Source organism: Miniopterus schreibersii (assembly GCF_964146895.1).
Source record: "Miniopterus schreibersii genome assembly, chromosome: 3".
Classification (NCBI taxonomy): Eukaryota; Metazoa; Chordata; class Mammalia; order Chiroptera; family Miniopteridae; genus Miniopterus; species Miniopterus schreibersii.
This window is the reverse complement of record NC_138103.1, coordinates 6,991,035-7,017,358: the sequence shown is the minus strand read 5'-3', so window position 1 is coordinate 7,017,358 and position 26,324 is coordinate 6,991,035. Positions and strand designations below refer to the sequence as shown.

The 26,324-nt window shown below is 49.2% G+C and overlaps 3 protein-coding genes across 3 annotated transcripts; 1 reads left to right on the top strand and 2 right to left on the bottom strand.

The window, feature by feature from the left end:
• Positions 1-695: 695 nt before the first annotated feature.
• Positions 696-4,195, bottom strand: LOC308555463 (selenide, water dikinase 2). Its single transcript, XM_081133792.1, has one exon. The coding sequence runs from the start codon at positions 2,312-2,314 to the stop codon at positions 1,322-1,324; it is 993 nt and encodes a 330-aa protein (XP_080989918.1). The 5' UTR covers positions 2,315-4,195; the 3' UTR covers positions 696-1,321.
• Positions 4,196-10,777: 6,582 nt separating this feature from the next.
• Positions 10,778-19,412, top strand: LOC308554754 (uncharacterized protein). The gene is made up of 3 exons (XM_081132271.1): positions 10,778-10,873; positions 11,513-11,662; positions 18,345-19,412. Exons 2-3 carry the CDS (start codon positions 11,522-11,524, stop codon positions 19,155-19,157), a joined length of 954 nt encoding a protein of 317 aa, XP_080988397.1. The 5' UTR covers positions 10,778-10,873; positions 11,513-11,521; the 3' UTR covers positions 19,158-19,412.
• A 2,474-nt stretch (positions 19,413-21,886) lies between these two features.
• DCTPP1 (dCTP pyrophosphatase 1) lies at positions 21,887-25,270 on the bottom strand. The gene is made up of 3 exons (XM_081132270.1): positions 25,113-25,270; positions 24,309-24,419; positions 21,887-22,379 (listed from the first exon to the last, which is right to left on the bottom strand). The coding sequence occupies exons 1-3, from the start codon at positions 25,199-25,201 to the stop codon at positions 22,085-22,087; spliced, it is 495 nt and encodes a 164-aa protein (XP_080988396.1). The 5' UTR covers positions 25,202-25,270; the 3' UTR covers positions 21,887-22,084.
• Positions 25,271-26,324: the final 1,054 nt, after the last annotated feature.

Below are 26,324 nucleotides of genomic sequence, written 5' to 3'. Positions count from 1 at the left end.
TTGAGTGAAGATTTTCAACTGGGAGAATTCCTCATACAGGGATTTTGACTGGGGGCTCCTTAAATGCTTCTATTTATGTCTTTTTTCTGGGCACGTTCATTTTCTCCAGGAGCAGAGGTATAAGCTTCCTGCATTATTTTTCCCACTTTTATTAATTCACATTTTCTGGGGAAAAAACCTCCCTTTATCTGCCAAGCTGAGGAGTGGAGTCTTCTGGCTGTGTGAATTGGGGAGAACTTTTAGAACTTTAAAGATCTAATTACCCTGTATAAATTTACAACCAGAATGTTTTGGTCCCACCTCCCTTAGTACCTCTGGAGCATATCTCCTCACTTACTGTTAGTATCCCCAACTCTGAAGGCATTTACACTTTGGCTTCCTCTATTCTGCTAAGTCAGTTACCCGTCTTCCGCCTACTTTTCATTTCCCAAGGACTGTTGGCACTTTTGCTATTTCCTCTCCCACCTTCTAGTCCTTGGGGTTCATATTTCTTTTGAGTCCTTTGCTGTCAACTCAGGGAGGATGCAAACCTAAATCTGGGTGTTAAATCCCCTGGTCCAGAATTAGGGAATACATGAGAAAACTCTCTACTTTGTCAGACTCTAAACGTATCGATTGATTCATTTGATAAGACTGTAAAAGATTCAGAATTCCAAGGATCCAAACATTAGCCAGAAGAATTGTCAACAAAGTCCTTTCTATTTATTTCACTAGAAATCACTTTATTGATTCAATCATCAGGAATTTTCAGCACTAAATTTAACATCTTAATGACCACTGAGGCCTGGGCTCTAGGGCTTGCTCTGCCTCTCCCAGTCCCTAAAGGGGTTTGGAGGGAGAGACATCATTAACAGAGACCAAGTCAGATGGTTCACATCCTCCTTTCCCAGTCATTGGACAAGCTGCTCAATTCTTGTCCAGAGCAGGAAAGAGAGAGTATTTCAAAAAAATCTAATAAACAACCTGACATTGCATTATAAGATCTTTCTTAACAATTTATATTTATCAACAGTATTGGTTCAACTATATATATATTTGCAATCCCATCAAACTGGAACAGCCTCATTTAGCTCTTGGAAGGAGGAAACAGGTTTTTCTGCTCCTTTACTAAGCCCAAACTAAACAACCGTCCCCTGAAGTCCAAAATGCTACTTCTGGCCTTGGGATGTGCAGCTTATGATCGGCTGATTCAAATCACCTGGCAACTGAAACTACTAGCAGGCAGCCTTCTTTGGAAACATGTTCTTAAAATCAGCTCTTCAGAATCATCCCTGATTGTGTACAAAGGCTCCACGGTCCAAAGTACTTCTGCTATCCCATCTCAGGAGCTGGGTTCAGAAGACGCATTGGAGTGGTCAGGAGCAAGCGCTGCAGCAGTGGCCCCACGAGGTAGGACCTCAATAACTCGAGGCTTGTCAATGATCCGGGCCGTCCGGTTCCCCTTCTCCACAATGCCCACGATCCATGCTTGGTGACCCTCTCCATACTTGGAAGATTTGATTTCAGAACAAAAGCGAGCAGCCTGTTCCCTTGGCAAGCAAATCAGTAAGCCCCCGGAAGTTTCTGCCGAGGTTCCTTGGAGGAGCCCAAAGCGCCCACTGGCCTTGCTGATGGCAGCCATCTTGGCAATGATTGGCAGATTATGGATGACAAAGGACACCTCATTTCTCTGTTGTTTCGCAAGGTTCTGAGAGTGTCCCAGGATGCCAAAGCCTGTGATATCTGTGGCTGCATGGGCATTAAACGTGTGCATGAGCCCCGCAGCAGTTCTGTTGAGGGTTGCCATGTTGAACATGGCTTCCTGATAGGCCAGCTCCACCTCTTCTCGCGAGACCACCATCTTTATCTTACTCCATCTCTCGGGGTTCTCCAGCCACTGGTGGGCATTGACAGCGACTTGGGTGCCTAAGGGTTTGGTTAACACGAGCACATCCCCGACAACTGCGCTGTCCGGCATTATGAATTCATTGGGCTGACATACCACCGTGGCAACCCCGCCCACGATGATCCAGGGGTTTACCACAGTCTGCCCGCCAGTCACCGCAGTCCCGCCTTCCTCAGCAGCGTCCCGAAAGCCTTTGACCAGGAGCGGGGTGATCTTTTCTCGTTCCTCCTCACTCATAGTCTGGCTGACGCTGAGTAACATTAACATGTTGTCACATTCGGTGATGCCCATGGCATACAGGTCACTCAGCACGTTGGCACAAGCGATGCGCCCCATCATGTAGGGATCCTCCACCAGGGGGTAAAAGAAGTCCGTGGTCTGCACCAGGGACAGGCCTCCGTGCCTCAGGGGTATGACGCAGGAGTCCATGCCGATGCCCAGGGCGGGGAAAGGTGGGCTGGATTCGGCCACGGCCGCCAGGCCGGCTTCCCGGGCCGCCTCCTCAGGGCCTCCCACCAGGGCCCGGCCCAGCTGGGGCCGCTCGTCCGGCCGCGTCAGTCCCGCCAGGAGTTTGAGCAGCGTCTCCTGGGGGACCTTGCAGCCTCAGCCCTTCATGCCGGAGAAGCCCGTCAGCCGCCAGCTCGGGCTCAGGCCCAGCGCCTGGGGCTCGAAGGGCCGGTAGCTCGAGAAGCCGTGACCCAGAGACAAGCCCGCCAGACCCGCGGAACCTGCCGCCGCCGCCGCCGCCATCGCTTCCCCGCTGGCACCCGTCGCTGCGGTGTCTGCCATCACGCCTGCCCGGCCCGGAGGGAACGACGGGAGGGGCCCCTCCTCTTATCTACTCCAGTTACTACCGAGTATCGACAGTCAGATCCGACTCCGGGGACGGCGACCCGCGCGGCTCGCGCAGGGAACTCCAGGCACGCCGCGCGCTCCCGGCCTTCCTGACCGAGGAGCCCGCGCCTCCGGTATTTATTGCCCTGGTGATTGACAGCCCGCTCAGCCAATAACCGCTTCGCCACCGAGAGGCGGGCTTCCTTTGGCCTGGAGACCTGCGCATCACAAACCCGCCGCCAACGGCGAAATTGGCCCCGGCTGCGCGGGGGCTGAGCGCGGCGGTCCGCTCCCCTGGCGGTGACTGAAAGGATCTCCCGCGAGGGGCTGGCGGAACCCTGCCCCACCCAGGGGCAGCTTTCCAAGGACAGCGTTTTGAAAGAGAAGGAGGATCGATAGCTTGGCAAACCTCCAGCCGGCCAGGGGTCCAAGGGTCGCTTGACAGCGCACAGGATCAGTCCAGGGCAGGAAAAAGTAGCCAGTGGAGAAAATCGGAAAGAATAACAAGAAATTACATAAGCAAACTGCCGCATCAAAATAATGAAATGTTAAAAAGGGCTTTAAAGCATTTTAGGACTCCGGACACCTGCGTGGGTTCCGGTGCCGTTTCCACCAGTAGCTGTCTGCGGAGTCACCTTCCCTCCCGCAGCAGCTGACTCATGCGAACAACAAAGCAGCTCACCCAGGTCTCTCCTCCTCTAAAGTGTCTGAATCTCTTTACGTTAATAAATGCGAGAATCTACGATGTATCCATGAAGGGCAGTTTGCCAATATCTATTAAGGTATAACTGCACATAACACCTTTGATCCAGCAGTTCCAGTTCTAGGACTTGATCCTGCAGTGTAGTGACCAGCGTGAGCGGAAAATGATACGTTATTGCTGCGCTGCTGTAATATCAGCATACTGGAAACACCTTAAGTGTTTACCCGTTATGATTAAAATCAATTGTGGTGCATTAATATAATAAGCTACCAAGCAAGTGGAAAAAGGGATGAGGAAGCATTGAGGTAATTATATTGCTAATAGTTAGGGTTCTAACAGGCACAGTTCTAAATGCTTTACCATACTTACTAATTTCTCATGGTACTTTTGAATTAGGAGTCTTTCCACAGCTCACAAATAAGGAATATAAGGCACGGAGCGATTAAATGACCTATTCAAGGTTACGGGCATTTTACCGTGGAGCAGTAAATGTGCCCAATCTGCTCCAGAGTCCCCCCGGTTACACCGCCTGTGCTGCTTGTTTAGAGAAACGAGCAAGCTTCAGAACAGTGCTATGGAAGCTGCTGTAAGGGGGAGCTCGATGCAATAGCCTCTTTCTGGAAGGGTCATCGCCAGAAACCGGTCATACCGATTGCCTCTGGGAAGGGGATGTGGTGCTTAGGGGATGGGAGACTTTCCATTGTGTTGCCTTTTTGTTCCTTTGACATTTGGAAGTTTAAAAAGAGCATTTTTAAAACATTTGAATGTATTACATACTTAAAAAAAAAAAAAAAAGTAAGTAACTGCCTATGGGAGTATAAATTGGCGCAACCATCTTGGAAAGAGTTTTGCCTTAACTGATAAAGCTGAACATATGCGAAGCCATGCATTCCCCCCATAGGTGGACCACCTCAGCACTTCCACCATAGGACATACCTGGAGCAAATCTGACACACGTGCCCCAGGATGTATGTACAAGAATGTGAGAGAGCTGCAGATGGATTGCACAACAGTGGGAATGTACTTAACCCTATTGAACTGTACAGTTAAAAATGGGCAAGATGGGAAATTTTAGGCTATGTGTATTTTGCCATAATTAAAAATATAAAAGATATAGGAGCTACTTATAAATCTTAGAGTCCATCATTACACTGGGTTTTTATTAGTGCACAACACAGTATTAAGGCATGGATTGAACTGGAAGGAACTTGAATGTTAGAATTAGACTGAGTTGCGGTCTTGGCTTGGGTGACTTGACCTTGGGTGAATTGTCTAACCTCTCAGAACCTCAGTTTCTATTTCCTGTAAAATAGTCCTTTCACCTGAAGATTATACATGCCAGATAGGATTGTTATGAGAATAAAATTTTTAAATGTGTGTAAAGCTCTTCACATAGTTCCTGCTGATGGTAAACTCAAAATAAATGATAGATCCTATTATCATACAGTACCATTAATGTAAATATAGGAACCCAAATTTAAATTCACAAAACTTATAATATCTTGGAAAGTTTTTTATAAAAACAAATCCAGCCCTGGGCGGTGTCTTTTAGTTGCTTGGAGTGTTGTCCCCTACACTGAGAGGTCTTGGTTTCGATTCACAAAAGAGGGATATACCCAGATATACCCAGGCTGCTGTTTCCATCCCTGGTGGGAGTGTACTGGGGAGGCAACCAGCAGATGTTTCTCTTTCTCCCCCTCCCATGCTCCTTCCTCTCTCTCTAAATTGAACAATAACAAACCCATTTACTGTTCTTAAAAAAAAAAAAGGATAATTATAACAGCCAAACACTGGAAATAACCCTAGTGTCTGTTAAAAGGAGATTACATAAATAAATATACTATAATCACACAGTAGAATATTATTTATCTGTGAAAATGAATTATAGGTCTAAGAATCAATATGAGTAATATCAAAAACAAAGTGTTGGGAATCAGAAGCAAGTTATAGAATAATACATAAACTGTGATGCCATTTATCTAAAGTTCAACACTAGTAAGGGAGAATTGTGGCCAGCCATTCTAGTACAGGCATAGAAGGCCCTGTTGCCGATGCTCTACTAGGAAACCCTGCCTCCCTGGGACTCTTTTTATATTTGTCAAGAATAGGTCATTTCGCCCTAGCCGTTTTAGCTCAGTGGTTAGAGCATTGGCCTGTGGACCGAAGGGTTCCAGCTGGATTCCTGCCAAGGGCATGCACCTAGGTTTCAGGCTCGATCCCCAGCCCTGGTCAGGGCGAGTATAGAGGCAACCAATAGATGTGTCTCTCTCACATTGTTGTTTCTCTTTCTCTCACCCTCTCTCTCTCACCCTTCCCCTGTCTCTGAAAAGCAATGGGAAAAAAAATATGTATATATATATTCTTGGGTGAAGATTCAAAACAAAGAATAGGTCATTTGGCTGCCCATCCCCGAGAGAAGACAAAGGGGATACCTCTTTATCACCTGGAAAAGGCAACCATATTTCCCACCCACCCACGGGTCTTTAGGAGCTGGACTCCAGTTCCTAGTTTTTTCCAAGGAGGGTGTCAACGGGGAGGAAGGGGTGAGGAACCAATATGACTGGCCAGGGACAGAAAAGGCCAGGGCGGTTCATCTGCCTAGGAAATGAAACTCCAGGCTGCTTTGCAGCCGCACTGGCTGGGTGTCCCCGTGAGTCTGCATGCTGGAATGGTACCCAGATGGAAGCCCTTGAGAGTCAGACAGGCCTGCCCAGAAACAGATAAAAGATTGTTACAGTGTGGTTCCTCCTGGTCCTCCCCCAAGTTATTATACACACTCAGAACCCTACAGCTTTGCATTCAGGCCTGAGATTCTTGGAGGCTTTGGCACACAAACCCATAGGCCTAAATGGAGGTCTTCTGGGGCTTTTGGAAGATCCTTCCTGCTGGTTTTCCTTGTCTCCTCTCCTTACAAGAGTGGCCTTGAAGCCCGCCTGCAGTGAACTTTGTAAAATTACATCTGATCATGTCATTCCCCAGTTAAAAACCCTGCCTATGTTCACATGTCTTCTGTAAAACTGAACTCCTTATTCAAGCCTTCCACTTGTGTGGTTTCAGCCCTGTGACTCATAAATGTTGTTTCTTTTCATTGAATGTCCCCCGCCCCCCAACACACACACTATTAGATTAACCTCTGCAGTCCAAACACCTGGAGCATTACTTCCTCCCAGGGGCCTTCTGTGAGCCTCCATCCTGGGTTAGAATCCCCTTCATCTGAACACTTAACACATCTAGAGCTTCTTGAGGATAATTAGTCACTCAGCAGCACTACCTGGCGTGTGCTGGTTCCTGGGGATAGAAGACCAAGTCTCTGCCCTCAGTTTCTATGCAGAAGATTGATGTTAAACGAGTGATTTCAAGTGTAGAAAGGACCATGCAGGAAGTGCACATGCAGCAGAGAATCCTGTGTGATCCAAAGGCCTCTCCAAAGAAGTGGAATAAACTAAGAAAGGGGGCAGTGGGAGATGGGACAGGAGGCAGAGGGTTCTAGGCAGAGTGAAGAGTAAGCACCAAGTCCTAGGGACTCAAGAACTGAAGTTCTAGTGAGGCTGAAGGCAAATAGTGAAATGCAGAGGAATGAGTAAGAGAAGGACTTTTCCAAAACCGACTTTCTATTTCCCAGTCCTAAAAGAGGCCTGGCACACAGTAGGCCTCACTAAATACTTTGGTGAAGTGTCTGTGGACCATGATGTGCTTGCTCCTCACAGGAGTTTTTTTTATCCTCACCTGAGGATATTTTTCCCATTGCTTTTCAGAGAGAGAGAGAAAGAAACATCAGTGTGAAAGAGCCACACTGATTGGGTTGGTTGCCTCCCCGACTCCCCCCCAACCAGGGCGGGGGATCGAGCCTGCAACCGAGCTACGTGCCCTTGGCCAGAATCGAACCCGGGACCCTTCAGTCCATGGGCCAATGCTCTAACCACCGAGCCAACTGGCCAGGGCAGGAGAGAATTTACAATCTCACAAGCTCCTACCTCTTTGTCAATCTGGCAAGCTCCCACTCATCTTTGAAGGTCCTTCCCATTTGTCTCCTCATTGAGGCCTGTACCCCAAATCCACTCCCTTCAACAGGGTTATTCACTTACCCCACTATTCTGCCAGAACACCTAGTTTCCTTTTCATGTATATATAAAATTTATTTATATATACTCATGTGTAATTTGTATCACAATCTTCTTTGCCAGACTATGAGATTCTCAAGAACAGGAACTAGCTCCAATTCTAGGTAGACACTTGTACATGTTTGTAGAGCAAATGAACAGAATCCTTGTCCTTTCCAAAGCATCCGTTCCAAAGTCCTTCCAAAGCAGAAGGCCCTTCCAGTAGGAATTTTCACTGCTCCGAGCCAAGTCTCCTCACTGACTCTCTGAATCAGGGCAAGCAGGCCTTGTCTTTTGTTAGAGGTGGGGTTCCAGCCATGACCAGGTCCATGCCTAGCTCTCTTCCATCTTCCATATTTCCCCTCACTGACTTAATTGGCTCAGGCACACAAGCCTTCTTTCTTTCTTTTTTAATCCTCAATAGAGTGTACAAGCTTTTATTGATTTTAAAGAGAGAGGAACAGAGAGGGAGAGAGCAAGAGAAACATCGATGTGAGACTAAAACATCAATCAGTTGCACAAAACCCTACTGGGGATAGAACTGGCAACCTGGGTATTTGCCCTGACCAGAAATCCAACTGGCGACCTTTCCATGCATGGGACAGTGCTCCAACCAACCGAGCCACACCAGCAAGGGCACAGCCTTCTTTCTGTTTCCCAGTTATTCCAAACTCTTTCCCACCTTAAGGCCTCTTTGTTTCTCTTTAGAACACTCTTCCTCCAGAGTTTCAAATGGCTAATGTTTTCATTCAAGGCATCTCAAATAATATTTCCACACAGATGCCTTCCCTGCCCACATTCAAGAAGTCCCCAACCATACCACTCCCTTTCACATCCTCCTGCTATATTTCCTCCTTGCACCTAATCAGGATCAGAAATTATCTTATTGTTTACATTTTTTTACACCCTTAGAAGGACCACAGTAGTCAAGATTCTTGTCTGCCTCCTTCACTACTGCATCTCCAATACCTACAATGGTGCCAGGCATATAGTTGGGCTCAATGACTACTTGAGAGAAGGAACACAATCAAAGTGGCTTAGGGATCTTGAGTGTGACTATCCAGGCATTTGACGCCTTTTCCCAGCTCTGGGGAAAAACAAAAATTTGACCAGATTTAATCCCAACATCAAATTATGCTCTGGGTTCTGCAGACTGAGGCACAGGTTTGAGTCCTGGCTCTGTTATAGTATATTAGGAAACCAGGGAAATTCCAGGACAAGTGGAATAGGGAAACTGAGACAGTTAAACAGCAGTTTGCAGTCACCTAGTAAATTCTATCTTCCCTAAACCAAGGACATTCAAGAGTAGATGGTTTGCATTTCTCCTCCCCAGCTAGAGGGTAAATAGCTTAAATCACACCACTCAGGGAGTCAGATAACAGAAACCCAATTAGTGCCATTTGCCAACCACACCCAAGGACAGACAAATTAAGAGAATAAACCTCATTTTGGTACATCAGCATAAAATTGACGAATATTCTATTGGTCTGCCCCTAAGATCTCCCCTAAATGCCCAGCCTTTACAATCCCTGAAAATGAAGGTCCCAGCATGCTCCTCTAGGGGAGCACACCATCTCCATCTCCATCTCCAAGGGTATCCCATGTGACTTTCAACCAGGGGAGCAATGGGCAGTGGCAGCTCATCCTAGGCTAACCCCAGAACCTGTCTCCAAGGTGAACCTGTCCCCTTCTCTCTCTGACTTCTCAGTGAGCCAGAGCAGCCCGGCCTAGGCTCTCCTGTTGCTTTGTCTATACCCTTCCTTATTTCACCATCCTAAGTATATTTTTGCTGCAGCCAATAAATTCTTACTTTCTACACTTTGTCTCTTGATTGAAATCTTTCCCTCAAGAAGACAAGAACTAAGGTCTCCCTGTCTCCCTGGTAACAGCTCTGCTACCAATTTCCTTGAGTAACTTCATTTCTGAGAGAGACTTTGGTGCAATAGAAAGAACATGAACTTTGGAATCTGCTACTTACCAGCTATGTGACTTAGAACAAAGCTTCAGTTTCCTCATTTGTCAAAGGGAGATATTCTTTTTATATATATATAGATTTCAGAGAGAGGGAGAGGGAGAGATAGAAACATCAATGGTGCACACCCCCCCCACTGGGGAGTGAGCCCACAACCCGAACATGTGCCCTGAGGGGGAATCAAACCTGGATCTCTTGGGTCATACATCAATGTTCAACCTCTGAGCCACCCCGACTGGGCAACAGGAGATTTTTTTTTTTTTTTAAATATATCTTTATTGATTTCATAGAGAGGAAGGGAGAGGGAGAGAGAGAGTAACATCAATGATGAGAGAGTCATTGACCGGCTGCCTCCTGCACGCCCCCGACTGGGGATTGAGCCCGCAAACCGGGCATGTGCCCAGACCGGGAATCAAACCCTGATCGCCTGGATCCTGGATTGATGCTCAACTGCTGAGTCACGCCCAGCCAGGCGGGGAGATATTCTTGATTCCCACACAGAGCTATTGTAAAGAGGCAAGGTAGGGATTTTAAACATTTAGTGAAATGTTATTTCCCTTCTTTCATCATTTCTGACTTTTAGTTGCCCCATGAATAAAAAGGGAGAAATAGATATATTTTTCAAGAGAAATAGGAAATACAGAAACTTTAAATGAAATATCCCAATTTTGAAATGTTGGAAATGAAAGTTTCTAAAAGACTTTTTTTTTTTAAGCTAATTTTTAAATGTAAAAACACCCTGAGGGTCAAACAAGATATCTCTGTGGACTGGATTTGGCCTGTGAGGTACCAATTTTCCCCTAGGCTACTGGGTTTTGGGGGATGCTATGAGAATCCTTACTGTATAATTTAGGCAAATCAGCTTACTTCCCAGAACTTCAATGAGCCCATCTGTAAAATGGACCCGCCTCTGTGTAGATCAAAAGAGATCAACAAAATCATAGATACAAACAACACAGGGCAAGGGATGGGGGGAGAGGAAGAGGATAAAGGGGGTCGAATATGTGGTGTCTGAAGGAGACTAGACTTCGGGTGGCGATATTTTACCCCAATACATTTAGGTTTGTAAAACGTTTAGCGTAACACTGGCGCATAGACAGGGCACGGTGGCTTTTTGTCGTGGCTGATTTCGTAAGTATATATTCAAGGGGTAAGATATCCCAGAGAACAGGAGCCCGGAAAAGAAGGCAAAGGAGAAAAAGAGAAAAGGGAAGAGCTGAGCAGGCAACAGGGTCCGCCCTCCAGGCGGGGCGCCAGCGCGAGGCCCAGGCCGGGGCCGGGGCCGGGGCCGGGGCCGGAGCGCACGTGGCCTACTTTGGGCGGAGCGGACGCGCTGGGCTGCAGCGGAGACCGCCGGCCGCGGGAGACAAGCCGGGAAGGTAGGTTACAGCCGGTCGGCGAGGCCCTTCGGAGTCGGGGTTAAGCGGACGGGGTCCTGGCAGCGGGGACAGCGGAGAGCGCCAGCTCTAGACCCTCCACAGTCCCGGGGCAGTTGAGGTCTGAAGCCTGGGTCCTCTGGATCCCTCCCCAAGGGGGTGGGGTTAGGTGTTCTGACCAATGACAGGCCTACCCGAGGCCCCGCCCCGCCCCCGGAGCCGCGGCCTCTCTGAGCGCCCAACCGCCGGGCCGGGCCTGGAGTTGAGCTTGCACTGAACCTGCGGCCGGTGAGTGCGCGCCCCCGGGGTCTCCGGCCCGATCCGGCTCCAGCCGGTGCCCTGGAGCTCCCGGCCGCCGCCCCCGGCGCCGAGGGGTGACTCAGCGCGGGGAGGGGGGGACTCCTTGGGACTGGAGATTCGAACTGTTAAGGCCTTGAATGCCACCAGGAGTGGGTGACCCAGTGTCTTCGGAGCTGGTCCCGGGGAAGGGTTGGTGCCTAGGCCCGAGCTGGGGCGGGAGGGGGGAGCGCCAGACCCAGAAGCCAGGGTCGGGCTAGGAAAGCCGCGGCCGAATCGCCTGGCCTGGGCCACGGCCATGGTGCGGGGTGGGTCCTGAGCTTCTGACCCAGCTGCCCGCCCTAGGACACCAAGATGCCCGGCGAACAGCAGACGGAGGAGGAGGAGGAGGAGGAGATGCAGGAGGAGATGGTGCTGCTGGTGAAGGGTGAGGAGGAGGAGGGCGAGGCGAAGTATGAGGTGGTGAAACTCAAGATCCCCATGGACAACAAGGAGGTACGTGTCCCCCACCCCGAGGCCCTGTTGCCCCTAAGCTGGTCCCGGCCCAGCCTTGGTCACACAGAAGCCAGGGACCCTGCCCCTGCTTTCCCCTGAATCTCAAATCTAGAACCTGAGGGTTAGCAACCCATCCTCCTGCCCACTGCCCCTGGGGGCTCCAAGTAAATGCTCTCTTTGCTTCCCCAGGGAGCCTGATGTGTGGCAGTGTTGGACTGCTAAGCAGCCAGGTGGCTACAGTCCTAGGTGATGAGAGCAGGCACCAGGCTGGAGGCCCAGAGCTGGGAAATTAATGCAGACCTGGGGTGAGGGAAGGATCTGCTTAGGGAACAGTAACCCCTGAGTCTTGGTAGCATTTATTATTCTCCAGACACTGTTTTAAGCACCTCAATTCTGTGACATAGGTAGTATTTGTTCCATGTTACAGGTGAGGAAACTCAGTCCCAGGAAGCTTGACAGTTTGGTGACTGGCCCAAGGTCTCACAGTTAGTAAAGAGGTGGCTTATCTGAGACCAGTGAGAGTGCGGGGTGAGGTGAGTGACTACTCCAGGCAGAAGACCTGGGCCTTTCAGTGGCCCAGAGGGAGTGAGTGGGGCACTGGGAGAAGTGAGGGCAGGTGGTTCAGTCATGCTGTGGCATGGATGAGCTTAGCGTGTTTGGCAGGCCAGGTAGGGCATTTGGGATTTATTGTGAGGGTGATGAAGGTTTAAAGAGAGTTTTAATATCAGAATATGAGTTAGATTTTCCCATTCAAGGCCCGAACTGCCACAATTCCCAGAAACCTACAGAACTCTCCCCCAGTTACTGCAACCCTGCCTACAGCTGGGGAACTCTGGCTGGGCCAGGTCTCTGAGCCCAGGCTCTGATTTCTTCCTGCAAGGGAGCCAGTTCCCAGGGAAAGAACGTTGTGCTGCTCCCTTGTGGGTGTGGTGGGTGGGCCCTGGGGGCGGGGGCTAGCTGCTTTGGCCTCTTCTAGCAGTGGAAATAACTGTTTAGGTGTGTTTTTCTCAGGCCTCCTTGGCCCATCATCCTAGCTTAGTTAGTTGGCCTCTTCTGGGCCTGTGGGTCTCCTGATCTCCCCATTCCAACTGTAAGCTAAGAACTCAGACTCCAGGGCTTAGGGTGGACTTCCAACTCCATCATTTACCAGCTGTAAGATCTTGGGCAAGATGCTTAAGCACTTTGTGCCTCACTTTCATTTGTAAAAGGAAAATCATACCAGCCTCTACTTCTTAGCATTGTGAGGATGAAGTGAGTTAATACATGTAAAGAGTTAGAACTGTGTATGGTACATAATAAACACTACGTAAATATTTGCTGCTGTCATTATTCTTCTTTGTGAAGTTTAGGACCTTGGTCTAGGTCGTCCTTTGGGCGATCTTTCAACTCACTTTTATCAAAGGCCTTTTGGACTGAATCCTGGGGCTGGGGGTGAAAGCAGAAGCCGACATGGAGGCCTAGACAGAGGGTGCATGGCAGACAACTCAAGGCAGTGGGGGAGGCTTCACAGAGAAAGCTTAGTGGGGATCTGGCAAATGGGGCAGAGGACGGGCATTCCAGGAGGAGGAAACAGCAAAGCAGACGCTCAGAGGAGATGGGCAGAGAGTTAAAGGTATGGAGGCCAGAACAGGAATTGAACACCCTGTGTGAGGTTATGTGGTGCCACCAGAAGCCTCAATCAGAAGAGGGACATTGGGTTTTCTCTTTAGAAGATTTACTGGCTGCTGTGGGAAGAACAGGCCATGTGGAGACAAGACAGGAAGGAGGGGATGTTTGGGAACCTTGATTGGACTGGCTGGAGCTAAGGATGGGATGGAGGAGGGTGGCATGGCTAGTCATGAGATGTAGGTAGGATAGACGCTAAGAGGTCCATGTAGCAGAAAAAGCATTGGTTCAGATCCCAGCTCCACCATTTATCAGCTTTGCCCTGGCTTTCTCATCTGTAAAATGAGGTAATGGAAGGAAGTTTTGAAGGCCAGAGTAAGCATTACCTGGGTGACTGATTTGGAGGAGGAGGGTGGAGAGGAGGATTCCTCACACACATCCCACAAACATTTAGCACAGGGCTGTGCCCACAAGATAGATCATAAACTTGCTGTGTGTCTTCCCCGAGTCTCAGTTTCTGTGAAAATTGTGATCTCGAAGCTCTTTCCAGTGCTGACATCCTGTAACTCTCAGCTGTCACCCAGCCCCATGGCCAGTCATTGTCCGGGACAGGCCTGCGTTATGCTGCACGCGGGCGCTGAAGCATTCTCTCACTGCCTGTGAGAGTCCAACCTCTTTAATGAAGACAACGGTTTTCTCAGAACTCTGTGCTTCGGTCCTCTCTCTCTTGGCTTAAGCCTTTGAGTGGTTCCTGTTTCCCTCAGGATCAAGTCTCAGCTCCTAGGCCTGGCATGCAAAGCTCTATACCATCTGACCCCATGTCCTGGCTTCATCACCCAACACCCACCCTTGCCATGCCCCAGCTTCAAACAGACCTGACCCTTTCTCACCTCTAAGACTGCCCAGGTGGTCTTTCAGCCGGTAACACCCTCTTCACTTTTCCACCTGCTTTCCCCAGGAGTTGCTCTCCTCTCTTCTGGATGAAGTGTCTTAAATCTAACATGGGTACAGATCACCTGGGAATCTTGTTAAAGTGAAGGTTTTGATGTAGTAGGTCTGTGGTGGGACTTGAGATTCTAACAAGGCCCCAGTGATGCTGATATGACTGGTCTGTGGACCACGCTTCCTGCAGCAAGGAGCTAGAGGATAGGGATGGTATTTTGCACTTAGCACCGAAAGATGGGGCATCTGCCCAGACTGGTTTGTTGCGCATCTTCCCATGCAGCAAAAGGTTGCTGGTTTGATTCGCGATCAGGCACTTGCCAGGCCTTTGAGCTCGAACCGTAGTCGTGGGCGTACAGGAGGCAGGCAGTCACTGTTGTGCTGTCACGTGCATGTTTCTCCCTCTCTTTCACTGTCCCTTTCTCTCTGAAAGTCAATAAAAATATTTTTGAAGAAGAAGGTGGATTCTGCAAGGAGCCCAGGGGAGGGATGCACCCTGTGTAGGTGACCTCAAACTTGTCACTGAGATGGAATTGCAGGATGCCTAAGAGAACAGGTGTTTTGAGTGATGACAGACTTCCAGGTCAGACCCTGGTTCGGCCATTGATTAGCTGCAGGGCCTTGGGCAATCAGTCACTTTACTTCTGAGTCTTATTTCCTTATTTATAAAATGGAGCTAGAGATACCGAACCCAAAGGGTTGTGAGAATTTAACACGAGTACATGGGTGAAAAGCACTTAGCACAGTCCCTGGCACAGAGAGCTCAATACATGGTAGTTATTATTAATTAGAAAAGTAATGGCTGAGGAGGAACCTGGGAACTTCGCTCTAGTTAAAAAAACACTTAAACAGAAAGACAAAATCACTAACTTCAAGTACTTGGGTTATCATATTACTGTACTACACTGTATCCCCATTGGACCCTCATGTGCAAATACCATTTATTCTCACTTTAAATCTAATAGTTGTAGAATTTAAGACATGTGAGGGCCTTTAATGACCACCTAGTCTGGTATTTGATGAGCTTCAAGTGCTTGTACATTGCTTACCTGCTGTGCTCATTTATTTAATGCTTTTTTCAGATGGATTCAATTGTTTTTGTTATACTCATTTTCATCCAAAAAATAATACTGATGAACCTGTGGGTTTCATGTGCTCCATTGTTTTTCTAATATCCATGAAAATAAATGCACAATGATTAAATGAGATAAAAGTGTGACTACAGAGGACTTAGAATCCTCTCACATCCTGCAATGTGAGCATACCTCAAGCTGGGAAATTTTTATCTCATCTAGCCTACCTCACCTTCCTTGGTTCAGTGAGACCTGGGAAGGGAGTGACTTGCCTGGGGTCTTAATGGGCTAGCCTCAGCCCTTACCAAGATTTTTCCTGGGGCACCCAAGGTACCTCCTGGAGCCTCAGGGACCAAGAGTCCCTGAGGGAAGAATTTCTTAAGTCAGTGAGCCCAGCAGAAGGAAGTGCTCAGGATGGTCAAAGTCATCTTAAAGAGGGTGCCAAAGAAAAAGTGCCAGGAAAAATGTAGGTATAATAAGAAAAGTTCTCTCCACAATGGCTGGCATACCCAATAGATTTCAAACCCAGAGCAATACTGGAAAGTGTGACCTTGAATTCTGACTGTTCCAAATGCATTCTGGGAAGTTTCTTGATTTAAGGTATCAAGTTGTATTTTAACTTTGAATCCCTCTTGGAAAATGCTGGGGACTTGGAGTCCAGCCTCTGTGACATCTTGGCTGTGCAAGGGCAGGGAAGCACAGAGTAGCCTACCAGTTAAGTAAGGGTCCTGAATCCCACTGGATTTGGGAATTTAATCTACCTGAGCCCATTTTCTTAATTATCAAAGCATAAGACCTGACTCAAGGAGGTGACAGGAAGATTTAATAGAATAATGTACATAAACTAGCATTGTTGAAATTTTATAGTGTTATTATATACGCAGTTTAAACCGGATTTCTGATCTTCAAGGCGTTGAAGTTGCCCTCCTTGCAACTTAAGATCTTAAGTAAAATCCTCCACCAGGCTGGCCTGGCTTAGTGGGATGGGCGTTGCCCATGCTGGAGGAGGTTGCTTGACCAGGGAACATGCCCAGGTTATGGCAGGATCCTCTGTAGGGTGCAGGGTGAGTGCAGGAGGCAGCTCATTGATGTTTTTTTCTTTCCCTCCCTTCCTCTCTCTTAAAATCTAAATAAACTATTTTTTTAAAAAAAAAAAAAAAAAAAGGAAAGTAAAGCCCTTAACTAATCACTGTCACTCTCTCTTAACCTGTTTCCGTATCTATAAAATAAGACTGTGATAACTACTTTGTGGAGCTCAGATATGGGGAGAAGCTAACATTGTCTTGTCCTTAATATGTGCCAGGTATTTCGCTTGGTCATTAATGTACCTAATTGCTTGGCCCCCAGTAGATACTCAACATCACTTTTCCCTGGATGAGCCTTCTCTTTTCTAAGACGGGTGCACTATTGCCCTCAATATTCCTCTTCTACTGTTAATTCAAAATGTTAACACAATACAGTGTTAATAAAACGTGCTCCCTTCACCTGCTTTTTACAAAACATTTCTTTTTCTGATTTTATCTTAAAAGCCCTGCTTCATGAAACTGGCTCATTTTCAATTTAGACCTCAGAATAGTATTTGGGTTTTATCTCTGCCATCTTCACAGCGTAAAAAATGTTATGTGCTGGGTCTTAAAGGTTTATTTAAAAACCTGGATTTGGCCCTAGCTGGTTTTGTTCAGTGGTTAGTGCGTTGGCCTGGGGACTGAAGGGTCCCAGGTTCTAATTCAGCCAAGGGCACGTACCTCGGTTGCAGGCTTAATCCCCAGGCAGGCAGGTGCAGGAGGTCACCAATTGATGTGTTTGTCTCACATCGATGTTTCTCTCCCCCTCCCTCCTTCCCCCTTACATTCTTTCTAAAAAGTAGTGGAAAAAATATCCTTAGGTGAGGGTTAAAAAAATGAAAAGCCTGGATCTGTTTTTGGCCTAGATTCTAAGACACCATCTTCTCCTACCTCACTGGCTGCTCCTCATCTTGCTCCCTGGTTTTCTGCCCATTCCCTGGGTAGTCTCATTCGGTCTCAAGGCTTTAAAAACCATCTGTAGGCTGATGTCTTGCTAATTAGCATCTCTAACTTGGCCTATCTCCTGAGCTCCAGATGTGTCAAGAAGTAGAGATGTGAATTGGAACAGATCTCACCTTTTAACTTGCTCTGCCACCATCCTCATGTCTGCAGAGGGCAATTCCACTTTTGTAGTTCTAAATTCAGAATCCTTGGTGTAATTTTGACTTTTCTTTACATCTCATGTCTAATCTTATTTATCAAGTCAGTGGCCTCAAATGGCAAAAATATATTCAGAAGCAAACCCCTTCTCACCACCTTCATTTTTCACCTGTCTCCTGGGTCTCAGCCACTGTGTTCTCTTGCCTGATGACTGCGGTACAGTAGCCTCCTCCCTGGGCTCCGGCTGCTGCCCTCTAGCCTCCTACAACCCCAGCAACCTGATATGGAGGCCTTCAAATGAGTCTGATCTGGTCATGTCCCTGCTCCATGTTAACAGCTCTTCTTATGGTTCCCTATCTGGTTCATATTACAAGGCCCTAAGCTAAGAGATCCCCTCCAGGACCACCCCATTTATTATACCCCAGTTGTACATTCTGCCTTAAGAATTTTTTCTTGCCATTCTGGGTCTTATCTGGCAAAACTCCTGCCTCAGGGTCTTGCTGAGCGCTGTGTACCCTTCTCACCTCCTTTAGTTCTTTGCTCATGTTACATCAGTAGTTTGTTAACCTTATTTAAATTTGCAGCCCCCGCCCCCCTTTACCATCACTGCTCGTCCATTCGCGAAAGCACGAATTTTAAAAGTATAATAATGAATTTCCCTAGTGCGTAGAATACCCTAGAATGCCCTTAACAAATATTTGTTGAATTAACAAAAAAATAGCTAGAATGTGCATTAATGCAGGATCTAACTTAATGCGCACAACAGTGCTATGAGGCCGGCACCCTTGCTGTCCTGTTTTCCATATGGGTAACTGAGCGTGGGCAGCTTACGGAGCCTCAGGTGCCTTGCTCCTGGGCCTATGGGTCAGGACTGACCCGTCCCCCCTCTCCCCACAGGTCCGGAGCCAGGCGCCACCGCCGCCCGCCGACCCTGCGCGCCCACATGCGTGCCCAGACTGCGGCCGCGCTTTTGCGCGCAGGTCCACGCTAGCCAAGCATTTGCGCACGCACACTGGCGAGCGGCCCTTCGAATGCCCCGAGTGCGGCCGGGGCTTCTCGCAGAAGTCGGCGCTGACCAAACACAGCCGCACACACACTGGCGAGCGGCCCTACCAGTGCCCGGAGTGCGACAAGTGCTTCTCAGCCGCCTCGAACCTGCGGCAGCACAGGCGGCGCCACACCGGGGAGAAGCCATACGCGTGCACGGAGTGCGGCCGCCGCTTCGCCCAGAGCTCCAACTACGCACAGCACCTGCGCGTGCACACGGGCGAGAAGCCCTACGCCTGCCCGGACTGCGGCCGCGCCTTCGGCGGCAGCTCGTGCCTGGCGCGCCACCGGCGCACGCACACGGGCGAGCGGCCCTACGCCTGCGCCGACTGCGGCACGCGCTTCGCGCAGAGCTCGGCTCTGGCCAAGCACCGGCGGGTGCACACGGGCGAGAAGCCGCACCGCTGCGCCGTGTGCGGCCGCCGTTTCGGCCACCGCTCCAACCTGGCGGAGCACGCGCGCACGCACACGGGCGAGCGGCCCTACCCGTGTGGCGAGTGCGGCCAGCGCTTCCGCCTCAGCTCGCACTTCATCCGCCACCGTCGCGCGCACATGCTGCGCCGTCTCTACATCTGTGTTGTCTGTGGCCGAGACTTCAAGCTACCGCCTGGCGCCAAGGCCACCACTGCCACTGAGCGCTGCCCAGAGTGCGAGGCTAGATGAGCACCCTTCTTGTCGCTGCAGCGTGCTAGTGCCTGGCTGTGGAGGAGCATGCCAGGGCCCCAACCCCAGGGGCTGAATTGACCTGGAAGGACGACTCAAGGCCACCCTGGTCTGGGGAAGGGTGACATGGCAGGACTGACTGCCCTGGACCTGGGAGACATGGCGAATCCCCTGCCGGGATTTCTGGAAACTGTGGCCTCTTCCCCCTCACTACAATCCTCAGCCCGTGTTAGTGAATAAAGTATTATATCTTCACCCCTCCCGTGTCTGTGAATGAGGTGGCTGGGAGAGGAGCCAAGTTGAGGTTTTCCCAGGCCTAGGTGGCTTACGTGAATTGTCACTGAACCAAGTGGGGCTATAAGCCCAAAGGGGTTCCTGGAACTGGGTTTGTGTGTGTGTGGAGTCACCCCACACTCGGCCCTTGGTTATGTTCTCATAACCTCTGATCTGGAAGGGTCCATAAATATAGCACATTCGTGCTCCAACAGGCACTGTATTCTGCAGAGCTTTGGTGAGCAGCCACAAACATCCTGGAGCTCAGTGTGGTGAACAGACAATACTTTATTGCACTATGTGAAAGGCTCGATGTGCTTTATTATTATTAGCTCACTGTCATCCTCAGATCCCAGAGTTAGGTAAATCATATCTCCATTTCAGCAGATGAGTTAATAGGTTCTGACAGCCAGTGGATGGCAGAGCAGGGACAAGCATTTGCAGTACACTGTCATTTACTATGACGGGGAGTTGTTGGTTAGGTCTTTAATGCAGTCTTGGAGTTTAGAGAGGCTTTTCTTGGAGGTGATAGGTTTAAGCTGGTCTTGAAGGCTGAGAGATGGGGTTGTGGAATTAGGGAGAGCCCCTGAAAGTGCATGCCAGGCTTGTTAGAGCTTGCAGACGTCCCAAGGCGGGAGGAGAGGGACAGAGCAAGGAGGTTGGCAGGAGATAGACCACTAGGGAACTTAGATGCCAGGTGAAAGGATTCAAGGCAGCAAAGAAGCCTGAGGGATGGGAGCAGATGGATGGAGTGGACATACTAAGGAGCTAGAATTCTGAGGATGAGGAAGGTGGGGCTTTCTTCATTTTCTTGTCTTTGATGACCACAGGTAGTGTCTCAGATGGTTCAGGATTAGTAAGACAGTTGAAGTGGCAGCAGTTGTTACCCCCAATCTGGACGTGCTGAATCTGAGGTAAACGTGGAGGGGTCGGAGAGGTGATTGGAAATAAAAGCTTGGGGATATCAGTTCTGGAGTGCCTGAGACCTCATCCAGAAGAACGTGTGAAAGAACAGCCAGAGGTAGGAGACCAGAAATGTCTTGTGTGGGGTGGAGGGGGCAGGGCAGATGCAGGGTGGAGGGGATCAATGGGGGGGGGGGGAAGGGGATATCTGTAATACATTCGACAATAAAGATAAATTTAAAATGCCTTGTTTGGAATACTAGAGGAATGTTTCACAGAGGGAGTGGTCACCTCAGTCAGCTTCTGCTCTGGTGTCCACTGGTTGTAGGAGTTTGGGGTAGTGGTGAGCAGTTTCAGTTGGAGAGAGGGGTGAAATCCAGCCTTGAGTGGGTTAGGATACAAACGGAAGGAGTGGGTGGGTGTAGACAACCCTTTTCAGGAGGCCTGGCCATGAACAGTATGAGGGAAGTAGCTGGAGAAAGTCTGTTGGTTTTATCTATAGGGAGAAGACTCCATTTTCGTGCTAGTGGGAGGGCTAATGGAAAGGGAGAGAAGTTGGTTATATGGAGAGGAGATAACTGATCAAGGGGAGGGAATAAAATCAGACCTAAGGATAAGGCTCCAACTCTCACTGGTAGGGAGCAGGGTGGGTTTGGGATTACAAAGCTGAAGCAGTTCCAATCTGGATTGTTCTACCTGGGAAGCAAGAGAGGTCCCTGGTAGAGGGATAAGGCCACTAATAGGAATGAGGCCAGTCAAGGGGGGGCGCCTCATTTTACTGATGTGGACGCAGGATGAGGGCAGCAAAAGTAACTGACTGGTCCTTTGCCATTATTACCCCACCCTATGGAGGAGGCAGGCCCCGAGCATCTCCGGAAAGTAAGTTATGTGCCTGGCGTCACAACGGGTAAGTCATACGCACCTAACGCTGTCCTCAGGTATAGAGGTGGGACGAGAAATTGATCTTGGGAGGGCAGGGCAGGGGGCCAGAGGCCCAAGCCCAAGTGGAAGCCCTGTTCTGCTCCCCATCCTGACCCCAGCTTGTGCTGGGGTCTGAGGCTCAGTGCAGGAGGACCCAGGCTTACCTTAACTGTTGACATTTCCTGCTCTTGGCCTCTGAAAATTTTGAGTTGAAAAGACAGATAATCACTGCAAACTTAACAAAGTTCTAGTTCTTCTGTCCTAAGCACTCTATTGACAGTAATAACTCACTTAAACTTTACAACCCTATCAGGCAGATACTATTATTTTCATTTTAGATAAGGAAACAGATGGACATCATCCGATAAGAACGAAAGATGGCATTTGATCCCTGATGGTCTGGCTCCAAAATCTGGGCTCTTAACGCTATGTACAGCCTCCAATCTGTTAGAGGCCCCAAAAGGGGAAGGAAACTTGCAGGAGATCCCTCAGGGAACCTGCTAGAAATCAGATCTCTGCCCTGCAGCTGGGAGCTACAATAGAGAAACAAGGGAGTTGGGCTCAGAAGCAACCCTGGTGCCCCTCTTTAGCACCTGTTGAGACGGCCTCTACCAGCCACCCCAGAAAGAATCTAGAGGTTCCTAAACAAAACATTTATTGAGAAAGAAAGATACCAAGAGGCTGTCTTCCAGAGGTTCTTGAGCCTCACACCTCAGGAAGTGAGTACCCCAGGCAGGTGATCTGTTAGGAAAGAACTAGAATGAGGTTCCATGGCCAGGCCCCTGTCTGTTCTCAGATGCCATGCTGACTGCAGATCCTGGGCTCATTTTCTAGGCCTGACCTGAGGACTCACAGGCAAGGTCTGCAGTTCCCCCAGTCTGGTCTTCAGAGGTGGCCTCATGGGGCAGGTCTGTATACTTTCGGGAAGAGCCACGGGACAGGTGTGCTGGGTAGCGTCGCCGGTTGGTGTCCATCTTGGAGAGCACTGCTTGCGGAAGATCCACACGGCAGCGGGCTGCTAATGCTACCAGGTAGATGAGAACATCACTAAGCTCCTCTTGAAGAGCTGCCCGTTCCTTAGGGGGCCAGGCTTGGGGACCAGGCTCCTCATCAGGCTTCCACTGACTGGGGGTGGAACACACAGACAGGCACACACATACATATGCTAGCTAGGACAATGGGCTCCATCTCTTAGAGCACCCCAGTCCTTGCAGCAATGAATTCCCACACCCTAGGAACTTCCTCCAAGGACAATTCAACCCATCAGGGCCCGTGGAGGTCAGGGTGAGGAAAAGACACTAACAGATGAGTCACCCAGACATCTGTGTCCCCACCTGAGCCAGAGTTGGCAAGAGATCATTTCACTTGTCCAGACCCAATTCTACTTCTCTCTAGCCCTAGCCACTACCACCCCAGACTAAATCTCAGACCTGGACCACTGGAGAAGCCTGCTAATTCATCTTCTACTCATGCCCAGGATCATCTTTTAAAAGCACAAGTTACATTTTGTCCCTCTCCTGCTAAAACTCCCCTAGCTGTGCTTGGAATAAAATCCAAACCCCTGACCATACCCTCCATGTCCTACATGAGCTGAATGATTCCTGCCTCTTCCAATATCATTACCCACTACTCTCCCTAACCCCCACCTAAAAGTCACTCTGGCTTTTTCTCTTGCAAACAGGTCAAACTGTCACAGGGCCTTTGCACTTACTGCTCCCTTTGCCTTGAATGATCTTCTCCCTGCTCCCCCTAGAGCTTTCCCATGGCTGGCTCCTTCCTGTTAGTCAGGTCTTAGCTCAGATGTCACTTTCTCAGAAGTCTTCTCCCTGTTTCCTTCTTTCTAACAACCTGGTGTTCTCCTCTTAGAACTTATCACAATTCCTGATGTTTTAAAATTAGGTTGCTTATTTATTGTCAGTCTCCTTGCACTATGAAGGTAAGAACAATGTCTATCTTGTGGAAAGCCATATCTCTTGATTCTAGAAGACCAAGCACACAGATGATGCTCATAAATCTGTAATAAATGAACAGCTTGCCCTCACACACATCTCTGTGCCCTCACTGTGACTTCACGGGCTTAGGCCTCACCATCTCTGGCCTGATCTGCACCAGCCTCCTCACTGGTCTCCCTGCCCTAATTATTTTATTATTTTATGTTTTCATTGATTTCAGAAAAAGGAAGGGAGAAGGAGAGAAACATCAATGATGAGAGAGAGTCATAGATCGGCTGCCTCCTGCACACCTTCCTACTGGGGACTGAGCTCACAACTCAGGGATGTGCCTTGACCCAGAATTGAACTGTGACCTCCTGGTTCGTAGGTCGACTCTCAACCACTGAGCCATGCCTGTCAGGCTGCCCTAATTCTTTTGGTGATTCAATCCACCCTGCTGACACCGTGCTCTTTCTACCACTCACATCTGGTCAGGTCTTCTGTTCAAACTCCAACAATTCCTTACCCCAATTTTATCATTCTGGGTTCATATCCCACCCCTCTCCTCTACCGCCCTATCACTTCTATCACTTATTCAGTAGATATCTACTGAATGTCTATTGTGTGCCAGGCACTTGGAACATACCAGAGAATAAAACAGATACAAACTCCTTGCTCTTCCTTGAGAAGCTTACACTGGAAGAGTCTTGGGTTCTCCCTGAATCTAACTTGCCCTTTCCCACTTCACTACCTATGCACATGTAGTCGCCCCTGCCTGGAATGCCATAGGTAGGTCTTCTATAGAATACCTTCTTTTCTACCCCAGAGATAGAGATAAAGGAGGGTTGCACTGCCCCTTCTTAGATCAAGATCTACCTTCCTGTTTTCTCTCCCAGGAAGTTGGGTGCCTCTAGAGGGCAGGGACTGTCCTCCCTATCTCTGCATATCTAAATTCTTCTGTCTTGGCCAAACATCTGTATCCCCAGCACCAGGAACAGAGCCTAGCAGTGAGAAGGGGAAATTAAATCCATGGATATTTGATGATCAAATAAATCCTCCCGCCACCCATCCCCCCCCCCAACACAACCTCAAGACTCTCCCAGGAAGCCCTTCATCTACTCACAAGAGCTCTGCCAGCTCCCCCACTTCCCCCACCAAGGCCAGGAGGAGGTTCCGAGGCTGGTGGAACTGGCCCCAGTCTCTTTCAGCAGCAAACTCAGCATGGAGGCGGCGGCTGGTATAGGAGAAAGGGGTGGAAGCCCAGGTCCCAGGGTTAGAGGATGGGGGAGGAGTAGCAGGGCCCAGGCATCTCTGATATGTAATGAGGATATGGGATTCTGCAACTAACTCCTTGGATGGCGTTAAGTCATGTCTTTTCTACGGAACTATAAAATGGGCAAGCCCCTACACAGACCCTAAACTCTATCGAAACCTAACAATACCCTCATTACCATTCCATCTGCTGCTGCTGCTGCTGCTTCGGCAGTTTCCTCCACCTGGCACATCCCTATCTCTGCATATCTAAATCCTATGATCTTGCAGAGAGACCTTGTAGGTCCTTGGGCACTTCCCCTAAGAAGTCTTTCTTGGTTTCCTCCAGCAAGAAATAATGCCTTCCACCTCTCACCGTATATGCCCCCATTCTACCTCTCACTCCTAGAGGGCCGAGGCGGAAGTAGCATCGGACCCGGTATTTCTTCAGGGCAAGTTCTAACCTTACCCACTGGGCGTGTCCATTTCCCCTGCCTCTGGTGGTCAATGCTAAGCCCATTTTGAATATGAGGTTAGAAGGCTCGCGGGTCGGACAGCAGAGCGGGGACGCGAGCACAGCTGCTAGCCTTCTTCCCGACCACGTGGAGGGACCCTCCCCAATAAAAAGGAGAAAGGGGGCGATTTCCCCAGCCCAGGTTGGGCGAAGATGGCTTACATGTCCTCCAGCGTGGGCTCCGGGCTGAAGCTGAAGGGGCCGCCTTCTCCCCCCGTGTCCCCACGCTTCCCCCCACCCACAGCAGACATGTCGCCCACCGAGCTGCTGTCCAGACTGGGAGGAAAAACCCGGTGTCCAGCAAGGAGCCCGCCTCCAGAGGCCCTGACCAATCACAGGCGTTAGCGATTGCTTCACTGGGCGGAGCCGCAGGAAAGGCCAATTACTTATGTGTACTTGGCTATTGCCCGCCCCTTACCCGGGCTGGACCAATAGGAGCAAGTCTGAAGCTTGCACCCCTAGGCCTCTGCCCTCAAATTCTTCTGCCCCCGCCAAGCATCTTAAAGGTGTAGTTACCAGGTTGCACCAGGTGAAAGAGACGGAGGGCAGAAAGCGGGGAGAGCGCAGGTGCGCCGCTTCCCTGTGGCGCCAAAGCCAAATAAGGGGGTGCAAAGGGAAAGGACGCTCCGTGGAGAGCCCCGGAAATGGAAGGTTTAAGCCCGACCGGGGAATTTATTATGAGGACAAGAATATGTCCAGAATACACCAGGGCTCTAGGAATAACTGGAATCAGGGTAGCTGTTTTAAGCATTTTACGTGTATAATCCGTACAGCAGCTCATTTAATCCTCGCGACACCCTTATGAGGTAGGTAATTTAATCCTCATCCCCATTTTACAGATGAGGAAACTGAGACGTTGAGTAATTTAACTCAACAGCTAGTAAAGGGGTAGCAAGGTTTCACATACAGGTAGTGTGGCCTCAGAGCCTGTTTGGCCTACACTATATTGCTTCAAATGGTGATAAATACTATGAAAACAAAATTTAAATATTATGAAAAGTGGGGGCAACTTTAGATTGCATGGTGCAGGGAAGATATGGTAAGCACTATTGTTTACCTACTCAGCTGTGCTTTTCAGGCCCCCATCTTTGCAGAACAGTGGTTTTATTCTGGGGTCCACCCTTCTCTACTTGATTGATTATCTGGTCCCATTGCCCGGCCATTGATCCGTTTATGGGTGAGCACGTGGCCTAGTTCTTGACAATGAGGAGAAAGAGGAAGCCTGTTAGAGAATTCTAGGAAAGGTTCTTAGATCTTTTTTTAAAAAAGACATAGTAAGTTTCTACCTTTGATATTGGTATGTGAAGGTTGGATTAGGAGGAGAGTTAGCTCACCAGCTGAGATTGGTAGATAGCAAGATGGGAAGGATATGAT